Source organism: Malurus melanocephalus, unplaced genomic scaffold, assembly GCF_030028575.1.
Source record: "Malurus melanocephalus ecotype Western Australia unplaced genomic scaffold, MMel_1.1 scaffold_172, whole genome shotgun sequence".
Lineage (NCBI taxonomy): Eukaryota > Metazoa > Chordata > Aves > Passeriformes > Maluridae > Malurus > Malurus melanocephalus.
In genome coordinates, this window is record NW_026623404.1 from 877,510 (window position 1) to 900,117 (window position 22,608).

General features: G+C 39.4%; 1 protein-coding gene across 1 annotated transcript in view; it reads right to left on the bottom strand.

Moving 5' to 3' along the window:
- Window positions 1-22,608, bottom strand: part of GUCY1A2 (guanylate cyclase 1 soluble subunit alpha 2) — a 149,986-nt gene that overhangs the window by 60,413 nt on the left and 66,965 nt on the right. The window contains exon 6 of the mRNA XM_057372510.1: window positions 11,057-11,542. Within this exon, the coding sequence (XP_057228493.1) occupies window positions 11,057-11,542 (486 nt within the window). The remainder of the gene's footprint in view (window positions 1-11,056; window positions 11,543-22,608) is intronic.

Sequence of the window (22,608 nt, forward strand, 5' to 3'; positions counted from 1 at the left end):
AATTATATCAGTTTCCTCTTAAAGCGCTTGAGAGTGAAGAAAACTGAAATAATGAGCAGGGAAAGGGGTAATGATTTAGCTAATTGCAGTTTAATGCTCTTCTGCTCATCACTTAACTTTTAGTTCTGAGAAAACTAACTTTTCTAGTTTGTTTGCAGGTTGGTTTCTTTTTTTACCTGCACCGAAGAGCATTATTCTCCATCTTAGCCTGCCTCTCCTTTTGCCTGTTGTCTATGCATGTTTACCTTCTCCCACCCAAATACAGACACAGAGTTCTTGGTGCATAAAATGTGTACTGAGCAGTTAACACTTTTCAAAATACAGTATGTAAAAAAAATGTAGACAGGGAAATCTGTGAAACTTCCTGATGACAAGGTCTTACCCAGATAAAAAGAGGCTTTTTAAAGCAATCAAACTCTGCTGACAGTGAAGATTTTCATAGATGCTTCAGCAAATACAGGGATAAAGAACAAAATCTTTGTATTTTAGGGCATAAATCTCAAAATGAAAATGCTAGGAAGAAGCTTGCCACACGTACCTGACAYTTCATCAGTGGTTCACAAGGCATCTTGCACTTCTTCAAGCAGCCATGTTCAATACTCCCACACATGGACCATTATAATGCACTGGTTTGGCAATTTTAGTGTAACCCAAGCTGKAACTACATGGCATGCCCTGTTCCCAAATACCGCTATTATTAGTTATGGTACTAATCRTTTCAATGGGAGAGAGCAATGCAGAAGTGTTTTCACAACAATCACCACATCCATTTGTGTAGTTTATAAAAAGTCAAGCTTTTAATTGGTAAAGTATTCTAAGGAACCTTATTGAGRCACAACAGAATATCCATGCTCAGTGGTGATGGGAGTTACTCCAGTGGCACTGTAACCAAAAGCAATGAAGGCAGGAAAGAAATAACTTGGGTTGATGCTGATTGTATGAGAGAAATTAAAATGCAGTGAAAATTCCTTTCACTCAGTTAAAATACACACTATGCATTAAGCATAACATGGCACAAAACTATAACATGATTAAATAACTATAAGGCACATGAAAAGCAGATGACACTAGCTGGGAAGAAGCAATAGTTCAGCCATACAGACTGCAGGCTGCTAAGATGTAGACTACATGGGTGAGATTCAGTAAACCAGAAATGCATCTAATAGCAATCTGAATATGAGTTACTCACTCTCAATTCTCTTCATAATCAATGAACTGAATGGRAACTCTTGCAGTTATCTGACCTGTGCTAAGAATTTCCCTAAGAAAAAAGTGAATCTCACAGTTAAAAAATTTCACACCCTATAAAATTAAACTTTCCTCTGTTCACTGTGAGGGTAAGTCTAAATTACTAAGTATGCTAAAATTAGCATACTTTCACTTCTGTGTCAGAACTGTAGAAAAGAAAGAATTTACAAGGCAATGTGAAGAGGCAGAAGGGCAGATTGAACTTGGAAGGTCACAAAGGCAGGTCAGTTTTAGAAAGAGGACATGGCAAGTTCTGGGAAATCAAAACAGTCCCTTAGGAAAGCTRATCTCTAGATTGTCAGATGAGCCAGTGGAAAAACTTTCTATTCTCCACAGATCGGTTTCCTTTCCTGTCTTCAAGATTAATCCAGAACAGCATTTATTGGAGTTATGAACCTTAAGTGATTCTTATAATGACACTAACAACAAAATGAATGCCAGCTAGCGTATTAATTTTGCTTTGAAGACATAGATTTAGTTTCTGAAGGAGCAAAGTCAGAGTAAGTTCTGAACATACTCCTCAGCCTAGACTTACTGGAGCACATCTTAGCTTCCTACACACACAGACTGCATTTTCATGGTAGCATATAAATATAAAAGGARACGGTTTGAGAAGCTCCATCCCAACATGAAGCCAAAATACAGGATGTGAATGGATATGGCAGTGGAAATTACMAGGAACTACAGTAAAGACCTATGACTTATGTTCATTATCCTGTTATCCATATTTCATTCCATCTGCAAGACTGAACTACACAATACTTCAAAACTATGGATTTCTTTCCTCTCAAGGAATACAGCAAAATTCAGCCTTAAGGTGAAATTCTTGCAAGTATAACTGAAAAGGAAACTTTTGAAGTTATTACTATCTCCCAAAGGGCTTTTCTTTCATCTGTTTTCTGCCCTAAGTTGTACAGCAGGAGAGTAAGGAAAGGCCATGGTATAATCCAAAGTGGGGATTCAGACTTATCATTGGGGCTTCGTTATTGTTGTCGGTGACTTCTAGCTCAGCAGCAAACAGGACACTTCTTTAACTGGTATGGGACAAAGACTGAAGAAAATGGAGATTCTCTCCATTTTAATTTGAAGTCAGCAATCTCAGCACTCATCACAGAAAGAATTTATTTGATATCCATATTCTACCTCTAGATGCCATTGACATCTCCCATATTTCCTTCTGCCCAAATAATTTGCCCTGTATCTCTGCAGATCAGTAATAACCTTACAACATTCTCGTTCATGATAGAACTCACATTATCAAGTGTCCATCACACAAAAAGGAAGCTTCAATTTAATATACTCATCTATACCCTTTCTATAGCAGCTGAAGAAAAAAATGCATTTCCAGGGCATGGTGTATTCCCTCCTGAATTCTGTAAACCTCTTTTTTTTCCCATTTAATTTTTTCCCATTTTCCCATTTTATCCCATGTACAGAAGGATACAAATATGTGTACCTTTGCCTAACTGCCTGCTTCCACGCCAACACTGACATTGATAAGCAAAACCCCTCCCATGTTGTCATCAGCATGCTTTTCCTGGGCATTGGCTGAAAAACAGGTTTATGTGGGCATTTGTGAAACTCTCAGAAGACTCCAGGGGACCTCTGTGCTTTTGAAAGTGCACCACAGTGGGCATGTTCCTGCTCTCATGAAGTACCTCAAGCCAGGAAAAGGACTGCATGAGTGTGACTGCTAGTGCTGTGATACCATTTGCCAGCACAACAGCGAGATCCTGTTTAGCTCAAAAAATTCCTGGATCATGGAATGCATATTTTGGCGAGCAGGTCAGGGGATGTTATTAATCACTAAGTGGAGGGAGAGCAGATGTGAAGTATTTTGGGCAGCTCATGGCAGAGAGACTTGAACAAGTTGTTTAATGTAAAATACAGATTCTAAGGAAAGAAACAACAAATAAACATGCCGGAGAGAAAACAGTTTAGGTTATTTCCCTGAGAGATTGTGTGCTCTTTTTCTGGAGGYGGTGTAAGTGCAATTCAGAAACGCCTCCTCTGAGCTTGGCCCAGGTACTCTTGATCTGAGGTAGCTCTAGATCCACACTTCTGTCTACATAGCAAAGAGTGAATAGTGTCCTTTTTCAAATTAATCAAAACCTGCTTGATTTTTTTTTTTTTGCTGTTGTGTGATTATAAATTAAGGCCTAATTCTGTTCAGATTTTGACATTTTCTCTGTTTTTTCTATTTCAGTGATTTGTCAGGAAAGCTTTGAAACAGTTGCATTCTGCAACGCTGTGAAGCTTTACAGTATTAGTCAGCAATAAAGCACTATTTATAAATTTCCAAATCTTGGGCATATTAAAAAAACTTTATCGTTTGGAAGGTATTTTTAAGTTTTCAAGATAGGATTTGAGAACATATTTGTTTTCAAAGAATCTCCTTCAGTTTCTACTTACTGTTTCACTCTTTTAGCTTCTGCTTCTAAAGTTTTCAAAATCCACTGCTAGGCAGTGAAATCTTCTGCCCAAGTTTCAAGGTAACTTTACAACACTTTTATGACAGCGCGTTCTGCTTTTGGAAATACCTCAGKAAAATTCCTCCCATGTGAGAAGGGGACGGATTACAGATGTCCACCTCTGAAGTTCAGAACTCTGTTCTTCTTGTAAAGCTCATTTTTTGAAAGAAGTTACTTCCTATAAAACCAAGCTCCTTTCCCAGGAGCCTAATTATGAAGGAATTGCTCTTACCAGGCCTGAGGGCATCTTATTTTTGGTGAGTTTAATGATGTTACATACTGGCAAGTTCAGGAGCATTTTGTAGGAAGAGCTGTGTTTGAACTCTTTCTATAGCACCTTCTTAGCAGTCTTAAGCACAGATCTTTCAATGTGCAATATATGGAGGAACTCTTTCATCTACACTGCAATTCAGAGTGCTACTTCCTTTACAGAAGAAAAAAGACAAACAGTGCTTGCCATGTAGAATTACTACCTAGTAATTTTAAAAGAGGGTGGCTTTTTTCCCTTGTTAAAAGAGAGTCATGCCAGAAGACTTGCAGTCTGCATGACATCAGGTTTGCACACAACAGYCACAGAATACAAAAGTCACAGTGCATAAATTATTTCCCTTTTCTGTAGGTTAAATGTGAAATTGCAAAAATCAGACCAGTTATCTCTGAWGAATAGAAAACGTCCTAGCTGGCATTCTGCCTTATTGCAATGTCAAAGTACAAAGAAGAAAGTACAAAGTGCTTAAGAAAATATTAAAATAATCACATATGACCTAAGACACAGAGTTTAATGTGACTGTCCTTCTCCAGATGTAAGAGTGGTCTTATATGTTACAGGTATCCCTGGTATTTAYACTCCCAGTGAACCACAGCATCTTCCTCAAGGTTGCATAAGCTTTAATTCATGTGTCCTGAAATTCATATGTTATCCAGTTTCTATTGACTTACTTAAGTACCCTCCATATTGACTTGAATCATTTAATAAGTTTAGGTACAGTTATGAATGCTGTTTGCATGAATGAAAATGTTGCTTCTTGGCATATGAAAGTCCAGCCATATGTTGTCACGATTGTGCTATGTATCCTCTAGATCTGGCACAATTCCAGGCTGCTTAAAAATGGAAGGAGCCAAAGTGGAGGGAAAGTGAAATTAGTTTTCTCCAGTCTCTCAGAGGTACTGAAATACAGAAGGTACAAAAACAAAAGAATAAAACAAAAGACATAGGATCAGAGAGACCTGTGTGCTGCAAGAGGAATGCCCTTGGCATGGTTTCTGTCCAGCCACAGGATGCAGTCTTGCTCCTCAGTAAGGAGCAGGGAGGACATCCCTCTTGGTCCTATATGAGCTTGTAGCCTGGCTTCACATTCAAACTGGGACTTGGAAAGTGCTCCCAGGACCTGTGAGTTGGACATAGGCTCCCATTCAACTTGAGGGAAATGGAGCAGGGCAGTTACAAGCAAACAGGTGCTTTCTAAATGAGAGGAAGGTGTTAAGAAGAGACAAAAAAAAAAAGAAAAATAGAAGGAAATAGATGCAAGTATAGTATTCCTGAAGAAGTAGTTATGTACAGAAACAGAAGTTTCTGTAGAAAGAGGATCCTTTTAGAGGATCCTTGGTTGATATATTGCAGAAGAACATGCACAGATGTTTTAGTGCTTTGTGCAGGGCTTTATGTTTATAAAGCAAAGAATAACTCTTCTGGAGCCTGAGTGTCCATTTGCTTCATATGCAGATCCCCCTAAAGACAGAAAGTGTAATTTGTCCACAAGGCTGGAGAAAAACACATGCCTAAAGTAATGGGAAGTCTTAAAATATTCTTGAATTCTTGGGTGATGTTACACCAGATCTGCAGGTAAAATCCGGGGAACCTTTTGTGTTTCCTTTTTTTTTCCTTAGGGTTTTTTTTTTTTTTTTTCACCCCTTAGCCCAAAAACACCTCTGAGTTCCCCAAAAAGATACCTGCCCCGGTTTTTCTCTAACTTCATACTGCAGTGAGACACACCAGTGTGGCAGCAAATCCACACACAGGCAAATAGTTCAAGGAGGACGAAGTGGCATAGCCTGCTCAAAGACAGAGACGAAAGAAAGTTCAGGAACCCTCTGTGGTGGMACCCAAACAGAGCAGTGTGCCAAAGCTCTACCAGGCTTGGAGGCCCCATGGAGAGAGCAAACTTCTGGGCAATGGAAATGTTTTTCTATTACTCATTTTCATCATTAAACATTCAAAACCCACTGACTTTAAACTATCAGGAAGAAGCAACACCTAGCACACTGACAATCCTCAGAACTGTACCTATCCATTTTTTTAAAAAGGTATCTAGCAATATTTTRTAGGTATCATATTGCTCATGTAAGAGTATCACTATCATTTTACATATCTTAATTGCATTTCCTGCATTATGCAAATACCTAAGCTGAAGTTTAGAATTTCAAAACATCTCCAAATGGCCATGTATTTGCACTGAACTTAAAAGGTTAAAATTGGGTGGAAAGATGGCCAAAATAGTGGCCATACATTTTACACGAAAACTTGGAGACTATGTTTTTTAACTTATGAAACATAAAGCCTGGAAAACTTCAGAATAGTCTGAAGCTTATGACCCTGCTATTGCAGTATTCTTTAGTCATTACAGCACTGATAGTAAGGTTGAGAACACACATTTGAATATGTAGATATATCAGCTCTCAAGAAGGGATAGTCATGGCACTGAGAATATACTGGAATTTTCTGCAAAATTAATACAGATTTCTGCAACTTAAACTACCAGTACAAAAATGTAAAGCGATATTCTTAGAAAATGTGACTTAAAATTAGGTTCCTAAAAGCATTATATCACAACCTAAATATAAACAACATTTTTCAAAACTCATGCATATCAGTCTTGAATGATTGTAGGGCAGTCCAGCTTTCCCATAGTTTTTTAGTCTCAGGTTTTTACAAGGAGAAATATTAAGACAGTGTTAGGCATATAAAATCAGAAAATAAAGATCTAACAGACTAAGTGTATCATGTTGCCAGGAATAAAAGCCCAATGAAGCTACTACTCTGAGAGAGTTTGCCAGTTTAGCCAAATAATGAAACTGAAAAGAAGGCAGAAATTCACATATAGGTAATTCGCAGATTCTGACTATAAAATTAACCTATGACATTTTATTGTCTTATATAAATACTCAATAAACTTTCAATTAAAATTTTTACACCAAAGATATATCGAAGAGAAATTCTGGCAGCCKACCACAGTCCATTTTCAAAAAACAATTAGGACTCAATGCTCAGACATGGAAAGTGGGACTTAGCACTTCACAGAAAGTGRAATACAGTGTCAGGGAAAATCCACAATGTCTTCAAGGAGAAGCACTGCCTTGTTTAGAGAAACTACAAAGAAACTAACMCCTATATGATAAGGCCTGGTTCTGCTCTATTTGACTTGACATTAGCCAGCCACGATATATATAGCTACACAGTCAATGTACACACAGCAAAAAAAACATGCACAGTAAATGCTGCCTTTACAAAGTAGTTAAAGGGTACAARAGGGAAATATTCTTTCAGAAAGGAAACTGAGGAGGAAAGAGCTGAGAAAGCATGCCTACTTAGTCAGAAGGGCTCAACAAGAAAAGATATTTTAAATGAGCCRAAGTCAAATACATATTGCACGAAGGAGAAAGAGAAGCTGTGGGAATCTTAAACAGGGAAGATTTCAGACTGCAGTGTTAAGTTTTAAATGCCAGCAGACATGGCTGCAGCATATCTAAATAGCTTATTTGATAAAGAGATGGCTTAACTGGAGCATCATTTCCCAGTACTTGGCTCATAAACAACAGGAAATCACATGCAGAGAAAAAGAGGTCAAAACAGTCAGGCCAACCAGTACATATTTCACCCAAAGCCATGGCTTCCACAATTTACTGAGATATCTCTCCCATGACTTCTGCTCCTGGAGTCCATGTTTCTACTTGCATAGACACACAAACACTAGCTTTCCAAGCATTTGCAGCTACACTGCTCTGAACTGCACTCCTGCTTGACAGCATCTTTCTTTCCCATTCCTCAACTCCAAGCCAAATATAACCAGCTGTGATAGTCAGCAGCACCAGTTTCCAAATGCATCACCAGGTCTCAGTTCTTGCAGCACCAGTTTCCAAATGCATCACCAGGTCTCAGTTCTTTCACCTCCTCACCCTTCTGCGATTATCATGAATGTGTCTCTCTTAATCTTTTCACCAAGGCTATATGTCAGCAGATTCCTGCCCAGCTTCCACTCTCTAAAGCACAGATTCTTCTGGATTGTTAAAACTGTCGCCCAGGCTCATAGCACCATGCATCTCAATCACCGCAATGTTCTCCCTCATCCTGGACAARTGTAATCTGTCATCATCGGTATCCATTCAAAATGCTGATGTGAAATTCATTTTCTGAGCCCATCATCTGTCTGCATCATTCTTACCTGTGCCTCCACTCATTGGATAAACTATCCCTACCTCATCATTAATAGCTACTTACTTTGTTTTCCAAGAAATTTCAAAGTCTAACTCATCATCTTTCAGCCTTCTCCAATAATTTTTAATCTGTATCCAACAGCTCATTGTGCTTGCCCTCTAAGTCTGACTTGTTAAATGTGAGGATCATTGTTCTTTCTGTACCATATTTCTCTTTAAACATCCCTGAATGAATGGCATGAGACAAAYGAAAATATTACATTCATTGTCCGAATCCAAGATTAAAAGCACTGAGGTTCTGAATACAAAATTCTAYAATAGTAAAGCTGAGTAAATAATTTAGAGCATGGAATTTATTTAATTAATTTTGCTTAATTTTCTGTTCACAAAACAGTGAATTTGGTATTCAGATGTACCTACCAAATAATCTTCACAAATTACTCTTGCCATGCAGATTAAAAACAAGCAACTATAAAAAATTATGTATTTGGGTCACATGATAAATTTCTGCAGCCCGGTTGCACAAGTATACCTTTGAATTGAGCTGGGTACAAATAGTCATGATTAAGTACCTAAAATTCACTGCCTGATAATAACTTCTAAAATCATAATTGTGGTGGTGATCATTCCTAGCAATAAACTTTGCTTCTGGAGTATCACCTGAAGCAAATGAAAAAGATATAAACAAGTGAGCTATTTTCATTTTAAAATGCAAATGTTTTCTTTCAAAAGGATTGCTATTTTATTTTAAGTTTGATTCTCTAGGGAAACCAAAAAAGAGTTCATTGCCTGAGTTTTTTTCTTTCTGTAGTGCTCAACWGAGTCATTTTCACTTAACCTCAGTAATTTTTTTAGACTTCTGATTGTAAAAAAAGAAAAAAAAACATTTGGAGGGGAGAAAAAGGCTACACAGAGTTCCAAAATAGCCACAGTGCACAYTGCCTTACTCATGAGTGGGAGATGGTGGGAAATAGGGGACACATAGGAAGGGTCCAGGGATGGGGGGGAGTAGGGAGAGAAGGAGAATCCAGGATGAAAGGATCTGAGAAGGAACTGCTCATATTATGGCAGCAAAAGTGGAGAAAGGGYGTTAGAGCTGTTCTTCCGTAGAAAAACAGCTTTTATTCATACCTTTGCTCACAGAATTCCATGGGAGTCTTGACAGGGAAATGCTTATTCCTTTTTATGAATGCCTAAATCTCATCTTGCCTATCTCAACAGCTATGACCTTATTTCAGCAGTCAGGACAGTCTTTTCATAGAGCAACATCTTTCCAGCCACAGTAGCACAAAGCTAGGTGAAAGGCAGAAAGCCATGGTCTAAATGATGTAATATTCATGACCTATGCATAAATATTCTTTCTCAGTCTTCTCACAGGACTCAACCAACCTTCTTTACAGTCAGACCACAGAGTTTTGCATACTTTATATCCTATTCCCAKGCAACCATAATTTTCAAGAAAGAATGTTCTGAATGCTTCAAAACAGCTGAAATTAATCACCTGGGAGCACAGTGAGTCCACCCATGTGAGCACAGCATGGGAAGCAGGGTCASTAGGTATCACTCCTGACTCTGGGTCACAAGTTCCTCACGTCCTGTCCTCAGAGCTGGGTCACAACCCAGTGCAGCAACATCAGACAAACATGAACTGAAACCACGCCCACCATCCTTTTTGACTGTATCACCGTAACAATTTTTAAATGAGGGCTGGTACCTCCCATTGCATTCATGTCCCAACATGACCTTTGGCTTCTGAGCATCAGCAATAAAAACCCTTAACCCAGGAGCCCAAAACTTCTTTACAGTGTGCTTGTTTGCTTTGGTAAACTGCCCTACCAACCTTTAGCGATACCATTTTCAGTTCTATCTGTGGCACGTGTTGTAACATTTCAGATACAATTATTATTTAGGTGGGTAATAATTATTTTTTAATTCCTTTTAAAGTGTGTTAGAAACTAAAAATGAAAGGGGCAGCACACAGCACACTTGGGAGACCTTTTCTCTACAGTCTACCTACAAATACTWTATGAAACAGTTTGAAAACTGTTAGTTTGCAAACCTCAGACATATAATAAAGTCAATATATAATTTTACAACCACATTTCTTTTTTCTTGTGCATTAACATATAAAAAGAAATTTGCTCTATTTCTCCTATCACAAAATTAAAGGCATTCCATATCCAAAACAGATAGTCTGTAGGTTTCACAGGATAATTACACAGATAATTTCTTCAGTGCATTTATTAAATTCTACCTCCCCTTTTTTTCTCTCAAATACATTCTGAACACCGAATCCATTTAAGAGAAGTGAAGATGATTTCTCTAACAGGACCAACACRTGTGACATCTCCTTTGGAGCATGGCACTTGAGTGCCATGTCCCATTCATTACATGTACTATGCACAGATATCTACTGTCGTCTTCCTATTTTTCAGTGGAAGTTTCTTAGAATAACCTTTTTAGCAAATGCTCTGCTCTTTATGTAAAATTTCAGTTCTTTCAAGGGAAAGACAAGCACCAYAACCCTAAACCATTCAAGTTGAAACTGAGTGCCTCTCTGCAGGCTGGCTTAGGATTCATCACTGTGCACTTCATCATCCTTAGGATGCTGTGGCCGATGTGTCATTTAAAGGAAAACAGGCTATAATACAGGAGATGTACATTTCTATAGGAAAATGGGAACATGAAGCCTATATTCCCACGGGAGCACCATGATGACAATTTCATTTTAAAGCATTAGATTTTTAATGGGCATATTTCAGAATAGGGCTTTTTTTTCCTGTAAAACAAAAAAATTACCTTCATATTTTTATAGCGAAGGTCTGCAATTTGGGATGAAACCTACKGGGATTTTTTTCTGTCTTTTTTTCAATTAGCTTTTGTTGGGTTAGAAGCTGAGCTCTTACCTTGTAGATGTCAAGGAAGCCGCACTGGTGGTCGAAGCGCGTGTAGAGCTCRTTGAGCATGCTGATGACCTGCATGGGCGTGCACTGCGCGCAGATGGCAGTGAAACCAACAATGTCCGAGAAGAGCATGGTGACATCGTCAAACTTCCTGGCCTGAACCTGCTGCCCCTGCCACAACTGCTGGGCCACCTCTTCAGGGAAAATAGAAATAAGGAGATCTACTGTCTTCTTTTTCTCCTCTTCCAGGGCTTTGTGTGTACATTCTAGCGTCGCTTTCAGCTTATCCATCCGTTTCTTCAAGCCATCCTGTGCCTTTGCTTGCTCCCCAACCAATATGACATCACGAGTAGCATCATGGATAGGAATGTCCGAGAGATGGAGGCCTCGGCCCATTAGCTCATCCAGCTTGTCCACACAGGGGGAACCCAGAAACAATATTGAGTTCGATTCCGGCACATGAATCATTTGACCTTTGATTTCCATCACCTGCAAAATAAAATGAAAGAGTTTACAAAAGGGGGAAAATCAGCTAGTAGATGTGGATCCTCATTCTACTTTCTCTGTCCTTCCTGTTCAGCTGAAATGATAAACATAAATTGTAGCCTTTTATTCAGAAGCCTCTTGCACTTACCTATTCAATTAATGAGACTCACAGTGTCTAGTCACCAAACTGTGAGTCAGAAAATAGCCTATACTGACACAAAGTATTCCCAAATCAGATGTAGGATTCTATTTGTACCAAATTAAATAAGAAAGCGGTAATATGTATTTTCAGAGTGCTGTCTAAATAATGCTCCTGGAATGTACCTGACCTTAGAAGCAAATTCCAGCGTTGTTCTTTCTACGTTAATTAGCTATAAATTACAAAAAGCACAAAAAGTAATGGGAAATTGCAACTAAAAAGCAGGTTAGTGAAATGAAGTAACTTCTGTTCTTTTTCAGCAAATTACCTGTTACAAGTCAATTGTGGCCATTTTATAGAGGAATCAAATAAAAACAGATGTGAGAAACAGCTCTATAAAGTAACAAATGGCATGGAAATATAGTACTAGAGCTCCTATTTCCTATTTTCTTTCTCATGCATGAAGCAGAGTTGAAGGCTGACATTCAGTTAGAATCTGCAGATTTCTTGGTGATAAGGGATTCATCCCATTCGTATTTGTGGAACAGTAGAMGGAACAGTAGGGAAGGAGCAGCAGGTGGCTCATCACACTGGTTTATAGCTTTTGCATTTGCCTGTTAAATGGCTAGATGTTTTGAGTGCTGTCCAAGGGCTGATATCAGTGAGGAGATGGATTGTCACCTCCTGCTCCATGATGACAGTCGAGCACAAAATTACCAGACTGAAATGGACATTGAAAACTAAATTAAATTAGACAAACTGTATCTCATGGTAAATACAGCATGCCATAGCGTCTGTCATGAAAGACAACCTCATTAATGTTTCCATTCCAGGACTGCCCAAAGACCGGGGCAATGCTGTGCCAGGTGATCTGAAACACCCACAGTCCTTACCCCAAAGATCTCACAGTCAATACCGACACAACACACCAACCTTGYGCATCTAAACACAGTATTAGGTGCCATAATGCCCTATATCTGTGCCTTTCTATACCACACAATCTCTTGAAATAAAAAGATCTCATCCAGTCACCATTTCTTTCATCATGTAGGCATTCACTCACTGTCACATGGTTCACCTATCATTTAATCCTCCTTCCACCCATAATCCTACCATGCAAAATAGGAAAACCTCCATCAAGGAATCCAGAGGTGTCTGTAATAATGTGATTTATTGATTATGTGATGTGATTTAAGCGTCCAGCAGCCTGAAAGCTACCACTGAGGTTACAGCTAATTCTGCATGGTACTTCTGTGTTTGAGGGAGGTTTTATGAAGCTCCTCTTTCTATTAAATTTTTTTTTTTTTATTTTTTTACATCAGGTAATATGCTGTCATTGCAGACTCTAYGGCAACATGGGAATTGAGCTTGTCCTGTCCCCATTGCCCTCTGCCTTCTCCGCTAGTGACCTAACAGATGCAGCTTCTGATGACAGCCAGGGAACTCAGAAAGTAATGCAAGTAATTAAAACTGTCAAATTTTCTAATGTATGTTCCTGCACACCTACTAATATTTACATTCCTAAGCCTTGCTTCATCAGCTTCATTCTGGGACGTTTGTCTCTGTGAGAAACTAGTCAGCTACGTGAGCTGATTTAATGCTCCATGGCTAAGTGTTCTTTTTCCACTTCTGGAACATGTCTCCCTGGGAAATAGGGTGCTTTCTTCATGAATGTATAGGGTGCTTTCTTCATYCATGCAGCCTCATGCTTTCAAAAGCACACATGCAAAATTATCTTAACTCTGAAGTACAAGTTGCCAAATACAAAACACATGCTACAGCATTTCTAAATTCTCTTCCTATTTTGTTCCCCTTTGCCGGAGAGTTTGKAGAATTTCACTCTTGTGTAAAATAAAAGTATCTCATATTATCACTTGTCTTTTCCATTTCCAGGTGAAAACAGGGTGTTTGCAGCTCAAGAAAAGAGAGTGTGACCACAGAGCTAGCCCAGCCTGGGGGTGAGCTGCTTGTCAGCCAGGCATGGCATCTGGCTTGGTGTTTCTCCTGTTAACCTGCTGTGAGATTAGAAGAAAATTAATGCATCCCCCTGTGCTCCACTCCACCTCTGTCAATTTGAGGTGTTAAACTCTTTGATGTGATCTCTGTGTTGATATATTGTGACAACCTTCTCCGGGTGGACTTTTCTCAGGAAGCACTGACCAAGTAAATAATGTACCAAACAGGCACTCTGGAGTCCTCTGCTCTGCTTCTGCAKAGCCCCAGGCAAATTATCAACCCTGACTTCTTATCTGGCCTTTCAGCACAGCAGGAGCAATGCTATTGACCACCCTGTAACACRCTTTGAGACTTATGTGTGAAAAGCAATAAAAGATAGGCAATCCTGTAAAGTGCCTAACTAATAATAACCAAGTAAGCTGACCCCTTGCTTCAACAAGGTTGATCATTTCTAGAGCATTTTTAGAAATTTTTGAAAAGATATTCTCCCTGATTAACTTCCTAAAACTGTCAAAGGTTCAATGCTATTTCAGCTTTATTCTCTGAATATTATTATTACTTGTTCTGCTGATGATGTTTCCCACTGCTTCTTTCATGTTACATTAGGGATTCTGTTGTCCTGCTCTCTCTTATGACTCATGGATGTTTTAGAAAATGGCCCAGAAGTCTCTTCAAGTTGCCAAATCAGGGAACAGGACAGCAGACACAAAGCTGCCCCAGCTTTCCCGGGGAGGAACACTCAGGTCTTGCACAGAACAACAGTAGAGTAGAGCTAAGACTGCATTATTCATCTCAGTTTTTGCAAAGCCCTTTCCTTTCAAGGAAGAAGGGCTTTGAAGTTTCAGAGATTATTCAGACTCTTTCCAGCAGGCTTCTGCCTGCAACTCTGATCCAGCATGACCTCCACCTCTTTTTTTTTTTTTTTTTTTTTTTTTTTTTTTTTTTTTTTTATTTTTCTTTTCCTCTTACATTCTTTTTTATATCTTAAAGTATAGCTGATGGTATAAGATATCAGGTTTGCCCGAAGCTTGCCGTAATAAGGGACACTTCCAGGCACCTCCCCAGAGCTGCACAGCTTTATACCTGGACCATACGCCTACAGGCAATCAAGATGGCATCATCCATCTTTCTTGCAAGCAGAGAAAGATTGTAACATTTCTGCCATCAGTTGAATTTCATTACTAGTAAATTTCATTGTCTTCCTGTCTCTTTAATTGTATTCTCCCTGAATAAAATGAGAGTAATTCCACCATTTTCAGAGGACATTATCCTGATTTACAGTGGTATAAGAGAACATTTTAAAATGAGCAATTACACATCATATTTTACAGTATTATGTTGCTGTGAAATGACAGTGTAGCCTAAGTAGCTCTGGGATGAAAAATAAAAAACCCAGCACTGAATTTTACTTCTACTGCAACCCCACTGCAAAGAAAGGGAGAAAACAGTTCCTGATTCTAAGGAACTCTTTCAACCTCTCTCCCCAAAGAACCGCCTTGGAAATACTGACAGATTTTAAAGCTGCTGTTTGAGARCACAGAGAGTCTCCTACTGAGCAGTGCACCACAGCTACCTCATTAGGTGCACCATATCCAACCCTCTGCACAGACTCAGCACAATCTGCATACAAGCCACCCTAGGATCAAAAAGCTTATGAAACAAATGCCAAATCCACTGCCTAACCTTTAAGGAAAGGCACAGGGAAAAGCTTCACTGGTYGCACTGAGGCAGGATATTATTCCAYARAAAGGTGTGTGTTTTGGAATAGTGATGTAGAGAAGGTGTACACATCTCCTCAAAAAGATTAAGGGAAATACAAGACAGTATCATTGAAAAATACCTGCGGGGGTTATTTTTTTTTTCTCATTAGACCAACCAGATTTTTCCTGTAGACTCTGCAATCCACAAATTTTAATGGAGCTGTTCCTTTGATTTTGATCAGTGATCCCTCCCAAACTGTGATTATAGTCTTTTCTTAGTTTTCTTTATTGGGAGTAGGTTAGAAACTYACCATGCTAGGCCACACTTTCATAMCCAGTTACACATGCACGCTTGACTTCATACAATGAACAAATTCAGCAGGAGTAAACAAAGCTGCTTCCTTAAGACGCTCATAGTTATTTAGAGGATGGAAAGACTGGGGGAAAATCAGTTTAAGACAAACCAACCTGGACATCATCACCATCATCACTTCAAGGCACAAAGAATATGGGGTGACTTTCAGAAAGGATGTCCAATTTAGGCTGCTAGCCTATACTGGAAAATAACTGGACTTCTCTGAATGTCCTATAGGATACATGGCAGTGTCTACATTTACAGCAAAGTATTTCATCATATTTGAGCAGTTGGGGGCTTAGGGAATTTTGTGAATACAAGGCAACTTTCAGAAAAAAATGTAATGACTCTGCTTGTTATGTTTTCAAGATACGTCTATGAGGGCTGAAAGTATGATGGACAGCACCCAAATTAAAAAAAAAAAACAAACTTTCAAATTGGAAAAATGGGCTAAAGCCAGAATTCAAAACAAGGGTAATAAATATGTTTAGGCAGAAATAAGCAAATGCAAAAAATACAGGCAGGKGAAGAAGATGGCCCTGAGTGCACAAAGTGGAACAAATGAATGTAAGCCAACATGTCATGCTGTCATTAAGAAAGAAACTACAGGATTATGTASAGCTTGCAAAAATAGAGCTTACAAAACACAGGAAGCAATCCTTATGCTCTGACCACTAATTTTCAGCCCCCAGATGGGCAAATATGTCCCTTTTTAATATAACAAAGAGGTGGATCGATTGGAGAGTCTGGTGATAAGTAATGAATGTGATGAAAGGTCTAAAAAAATATGACTAACAAAGAAAATCGAAAATATTTGATGGTTTACCCCAAAGAAGAAAACTCTAAGGGTGGGCATATGAAACTCTTCAAAAACATTCAGTGTCAATCAAAGACACCAAACTCTTCTACAAACACAGTGGCAAAAGCTCTGCAGAAAAGGCCCTGGCTATCCTACAGGAACCAAATTGAACACGATTCAGCAATGACCACTTGCATCAAAGGCTAACATGACTCTGGGCTCTGTGAGAAGGAGGGCTGCAGCAGGTGGAAGGAAGTGATTGTTCCCCTCTGCTCAGAACTGGTGAGGTCACACCTGAAGTACCATGTCCAGTTCTGGAATCCACAGAGGGTATCTGTGTCCAGGAGACACATGGACATGCTGCACAGTGTCCAATAAAGGTAAACAAAGATGACAGGAGCCTGGGAGAGCTCTCCTGTGAAAAAGGGCTGAGTGAGCTGGGACTGTTTGACCTGAAGATGAGAAGGCTCAGGATGACCGTACCCATGTACACAAGTACCTGAAGGGATGAGGGATGACAGACTCCTTCCAATGGTGCCCAGAGACAGGACCAGAGGCAATAGATACAAACTACACAAAGGAGGCTCCCTCTGAACATCAGAGAACTTTTTTATATAGGGTGACCAAGCACTGGTAAAGGCTGCCTAGAGAGGCTGAGGAGTTTCCRTCCTTGGAGATCCTTAAAAATCACGTGGACATGGTCCTGGGAAACTGACTCTAGRGGAACTTGCTTGCTTGAAACAGATGACCTCCAGAGGTTCCTTCCAACCTCACTCTTATGAAATGAACAAAAAGGAAAAGGMTCAAACTGGAAAAAGTTAGTTTAATGTGGAATACTCTTCTATTCATAGGGACAATGAGAATGGAAATATCGAGTGGTGAGGAGTTGGATTATGGATTAGTGGAGATTTGTGAGATCTGTCAAAGGTGATCAGTCTGGAAAGCAGAGGAATGAACCAGTGACTTAACAAAAATCTGGGTGGAAACAGGAAGGAAAGAAGCAGTAAAGTATAATATTGCATTCGAACAAAAACTACACAAGTTATTTCAGGGATAATTAATGTAGGGACAGTGCAGATAGTGCAGAATTCATTGCTTCAGTCAGCTTACAACACTTCCTACAGGCAACAACAGAAACAGCTGCTTCTGGAATAAAAGCCTTGTGATCTACATGAGACATCTAAGCCATGGTCAAACGAGTCGTGTCCCATGTGTAGAAATACCCACATTTCTCTRTTGTGCAGGGAGCACAAGGCTTGGACATACACACCTGTACTGGTCAGTCAAGGCTGCCTCTGTCAGAATAAACTTAATTCACAGTAGTCAATGTACTACTTTATATATTGGTAAATACCAATATATAAAAACATTTACGGAAATATGAGTTCTCGATTGGTCTAAGAGATTTCTATTTTAAATGCTCCAAACCTTAATTCAGTTAAATGAAAACTTGGAATGCCTGTAAGGTAACGCTGCTCTGTGGCTGGCTGACCACCAGACAGGCAGAGCATAACTCTGACCTTTAAGAGAGAAAAAGGAACAGCCATTACAACCTCTCCAATATTCCTGCTCTGCTTGTAGAATGGGATAAATCAGAGCCACAACCAGCAAGCCAGCTGTGGGTAAAGATTTATGAAAACAAGAAAGAATCATATTCTGATGAAACCGTGATTTTATCTGTATTTTTATTTTTTATTTGTAAACAAAAATAACAAAACACCAGCTTTCATTATACCTATGTTTTATTGAAAAAAAAAAAAAAACCTAAGAGAAATACACATCATCTCCACAGAAATGAAAAATAACTTTTCAATCGATGCCTGATGCAATTGAATAAACTAGCCAAGATTTGCTCAGCACAGCTCAGGATGTGCTTGGGTTTTTGTGAAATTACAACTCTCAGCACTTGCTTGCAAGTTTGTATTTCCAGCTCAATGCATTGTSAAAAGAATATTATTCCTCACAGCAGCAAAGCAACTGTTAAAAATTTCATGTTATTTATAGCAAACCCTGGAGTGTTTCATAATGTGCAACAGTCTTCAGAACAAAGTGACCAAATTTAACATTTTCTGTGTGTCGTAGATACCTCACAAATCYAGATTGGCAGCAAAAATATTGTACCTTTAGGAAATCCAATATTTTGGTGGGATACATTCATGTTCTATAAGGTAAAAGAGAAAGAAAGTGATAATGARAGATACATTAATATCTTTCATTTGTAAACTTGGACCTCTAAAATAATTTTTGGTATCAAAAGAGTAATTGTGGAAAATTGAAAGCAAGTAAATTAGGGTTAGATAGGATCTGCTCCACAAGCAGTACAGGTGTGCATGACCCACGAAAAGCATGGAGCAGCTATAAGGAAATGGGAAAGGGGGAAAGGGAGAGAGGTAAAGGAGGTGACTCTATCCTTAACACATTATTCTGCCAAACCACCTAGMTAAACAGGAAGCAAAAGTGGATTCCCTCTGAAAAAAGTCATGATGATTTACAGTTCATCTTTTCTTGCTTCAAGACACAGAAATTGCTTTTAAGAAGGTATTCGTGACTGCACTTAGGTAAGTCCAAGACAAATCCAGCCCTGTGGAATAAAAACAATGGGAAAAGGATTCCTTCAAAGGAACATCCATGTTCACAAGGCAGAAAAGAGCCATATGTGCTCCTGGGTCAGCTTCCCTCACAGATGCTCCCAAGCAGAGAGTGGGTGAACCCAACATGGCAGACAGGCAGAACATGGCACGGGCAACAGCAGACAATTGCTAAAACAAGAAGAAACTCGCCAGTGTCTACAAGAGAATTTCCAAATCCCCAGGGAGGTGCCAGTGCTGGTCCTGGGCTGCCCCCAACATTCCCAGTCTGAGTGCCTGGGACATGTCCTGGCTGCCAGGCGCTGCCCCTCCACCCTCAGCTCCCAGCACTCAGGGGCCCTGGCTCCTGCCCTACCCTGGCAGCATCCAGAAAACATTTTACCTAAAACACCTGTCAATCAAGGAGCATCTGGACAATGGTCCTGGCCATGTGGTTTTGTTTTAGCTAGTCCTGTGAGAAGCACCGAGTGGGGTTAGATGATCCTTACGGATCCGTTTCAACTCAAGGTATTCTAAGATTTTGCGGCTTTCCTTTCACTGCAAAATATATTTCATGCCCTAAGATTGCTTTCAGGTTGCACACACTTTGATCAGCACACTTTTAGGTACCAACAATACATCTCTCTGTTACTTTATTAAAAGGCAGGATGCCCTGTGCAGATATTCAGCTGTCCATCTTACTCCAGCAACACAGAGTTACAAATGTGCAACATCAGTGCTAAAAAGAGTCTGTTTGCTTTGGTCAGAAGCAGAGCAGTGGAAAYAATTTTTAGAGATGTACTCATTTGTTTAGGATCATAGAAAATCCAGCTTAGGCTGGAAGGGACCATAAAGGTCATCAAGTGCCAACCTCCCCACCAAAGGCAGGGACACCTTCCTCTAAACATCTTATTCCGGGCCCCATCCAGCCTGGCTGGCTTGAAGAATTSCAGGGATGGGGGATCCACAGCCACTCCGGACAGTAAGCTCAAGACCTGTGACCTGTGGAAGTGGTGTTATCAATAAACATCCTCCAAGCCACATGCTAGCAATATTTTGCATTATAATCAAAGCAAAGTGCATTTTTGTACTTACAATCCACTACAGTTTAATTACAACAGATCAATCAAAGTATAAGGGAAATTTCCCATATTTAATATTATCTCTGTTTATGAAAAACAAATGAAAGAGATTACATTTCCAATTAATGTTTGTAAAACATCTGGTTAAAAATAAATGATACATGTATTTACATAATCAAATCTCTAATTATCTCATGGCAGTAAAACCTTTACAAATGACAGATTTTATGTGTCAGTTTGTTAAAGACAGGTATTTTTATTTATTTCTATCAGTATCAACCAAGCAAGGTTATGGAGGAATGTGTCAGTACAGTGAAGGCAGTGGAGAGGTTCTCATTTTCCACAGTGTTGTTACTTTTTGAATTAGTTCCTACTGCCTTCACCCCAAGATTCGTGAGGGAGTCTCACACCTAATCCTCCCAGCTAGTAGTGTTCACCTCCTAACAAGGGCTTCTCCTTGGAAYGAGATCTGTCCCAGCTGCCTGAGATGACCTACTAGCAGAAAGCACTCTTACTCATGGGATATTTCTTGCTCAGTATTTTTCTTTCTCAGATTAAGGTTCATTTGTTTCTTTGTGGAAATTGGTTTTAGCAAAAAGCAATGAAATGGTTAAAACTAGCACATATGTTTATTCATGAGAACAGTAGGCAAGGAGCAGCAGAAGCAGCTTTCCCCTTTGATCTGTGAGAACAGATAAATATAGCAACCATTAGGAAATGTGACATTTCATCACCAACCTAGGTATCTTAAAATTCCTGCGATTAAAAGATCTCTTAGCCCATGCACAAGCCAGCTTGCACAAATTTTCTCCTTTAGGACTCAGAGGATCCAACTCTTTCCCTAATTCATCTTAAGTATATAAATCTGCTCGAAATTCCTGCCAGCACCACACCAAGGAAACTGATAAGAATTGTAGTCCTCTGTTGGTATTTTTACTTTGCTTTGATTTTTATTGCCCCATATATCAAGTACTTTTGCAGCTTTGATAAAAGACTTTATCATTAAAATTTGATATTGGGATTAATCAGTTCTGGTCTCTTGGTGAAGTATAAATTTTCAGAACACCAGGAGCAGRAATTTCTTCTTTTCCCAGTCCAATCATTCGTAAGTCAGATATAATAAGAAAGACCCATTCTATCTCTCACTGAAGTAATTGTAAATATATCAAGCTGGTTTTAGTGAGAACTGTACCASGCCTTTAAAATTGCATTTTCTGTATTTTTCTTAAGAAGGTTGAATTTCTTTTAGAGTGTTCAACATAATCCATTACATCATTAGGAGACCTTTCATCCATAACTTGCTATAATTAGCATATTTGAGAGGTACCAGTAAAAGACAATCTTCATATGGAGTCTCTAACAGGCTACAGTGACAAATTTGGGAAGAATGCATTGGCCTGGTTTAGTAGCCTCAGGTTAAGGGTTTAATTTTTAACCGATTCCACCGAGTATTTATTTTACAACCCATCAAGAATAAAAAGCAAAGGCAAAGGCATAGTAGGATGGGGCAAGTATGAGTGTGGATGCAAACGGGACACTCAGCTTTTACCGTGAAGAAGGACAATGGAAGCGATTATTATAAAAATACTGAGAACGGCTGCTTCACAAAGCCCCCRCTCAGCTTGCAGATTCCTGCCCTGGAATACCTCAGGGGAATTTGCACAACTTCTCAGGATTCGCTGTGGGTAGGCAGCCAGCCCCAGAAATCACAGGACTGCCCTAGCAGTGCTCTGCCTCAGCTGAAGCGCCCTGCTGAGAAGCAGAAAATATTTGCTCAGGCACAGCATGATGCTAACACAGCCACCTTGTTTTTGGATCATGGCCAGCTTACCCAGGACAGGCWGAGAGCCTGAGTGAGCTAATGAAAAGCTGTCTGTACACACATCCACCGGATCAACTCTAATCAATTTATGCAAATACTGACCTGCAGCTAATTTGGAGATGCAAATTCCCCAAAGAGCAGAGCACTTGATGAACCTCCCCATTTTCAGCATTTGATTCCTACAATTCAATACTCCTGAGTATTGAAGTTTTTAAGCCTAAAATCTATATTTCAAAAGTAATTTTTAAGAACAAGATCTAGATGCCTTTCAGAATTTCATACTTTGGATATTTACTCATTTTGGAAGAGTCAGAAGAGGGGGAAGATGCAGAGAATTCAGGAGTGGTTAAGCCCAGGAAGATGCAGCAGGGAACATTTTAAGATCTGGTTATACTTATCATTATCCTACTCTGATTTGATTGGCAGTAAATTAAACTAATTAGCCCAAGTCTGYTTTGCCCATGACAGCAAYTGCTGAGTGATTTTTCCCCATCCTTATCTTGACCCACAACCTTACCTCCCCTGTGCTGCTGAGGTGGGGAGCCCTGACTAAAATCTCCCATGAAAACGATCCCATGAGAAGAGCAAAAAAGAAAACATTCTCTTTGTGGAAAATAAGTCTACCTTATTTTCTTCAGGTTTAACCCAG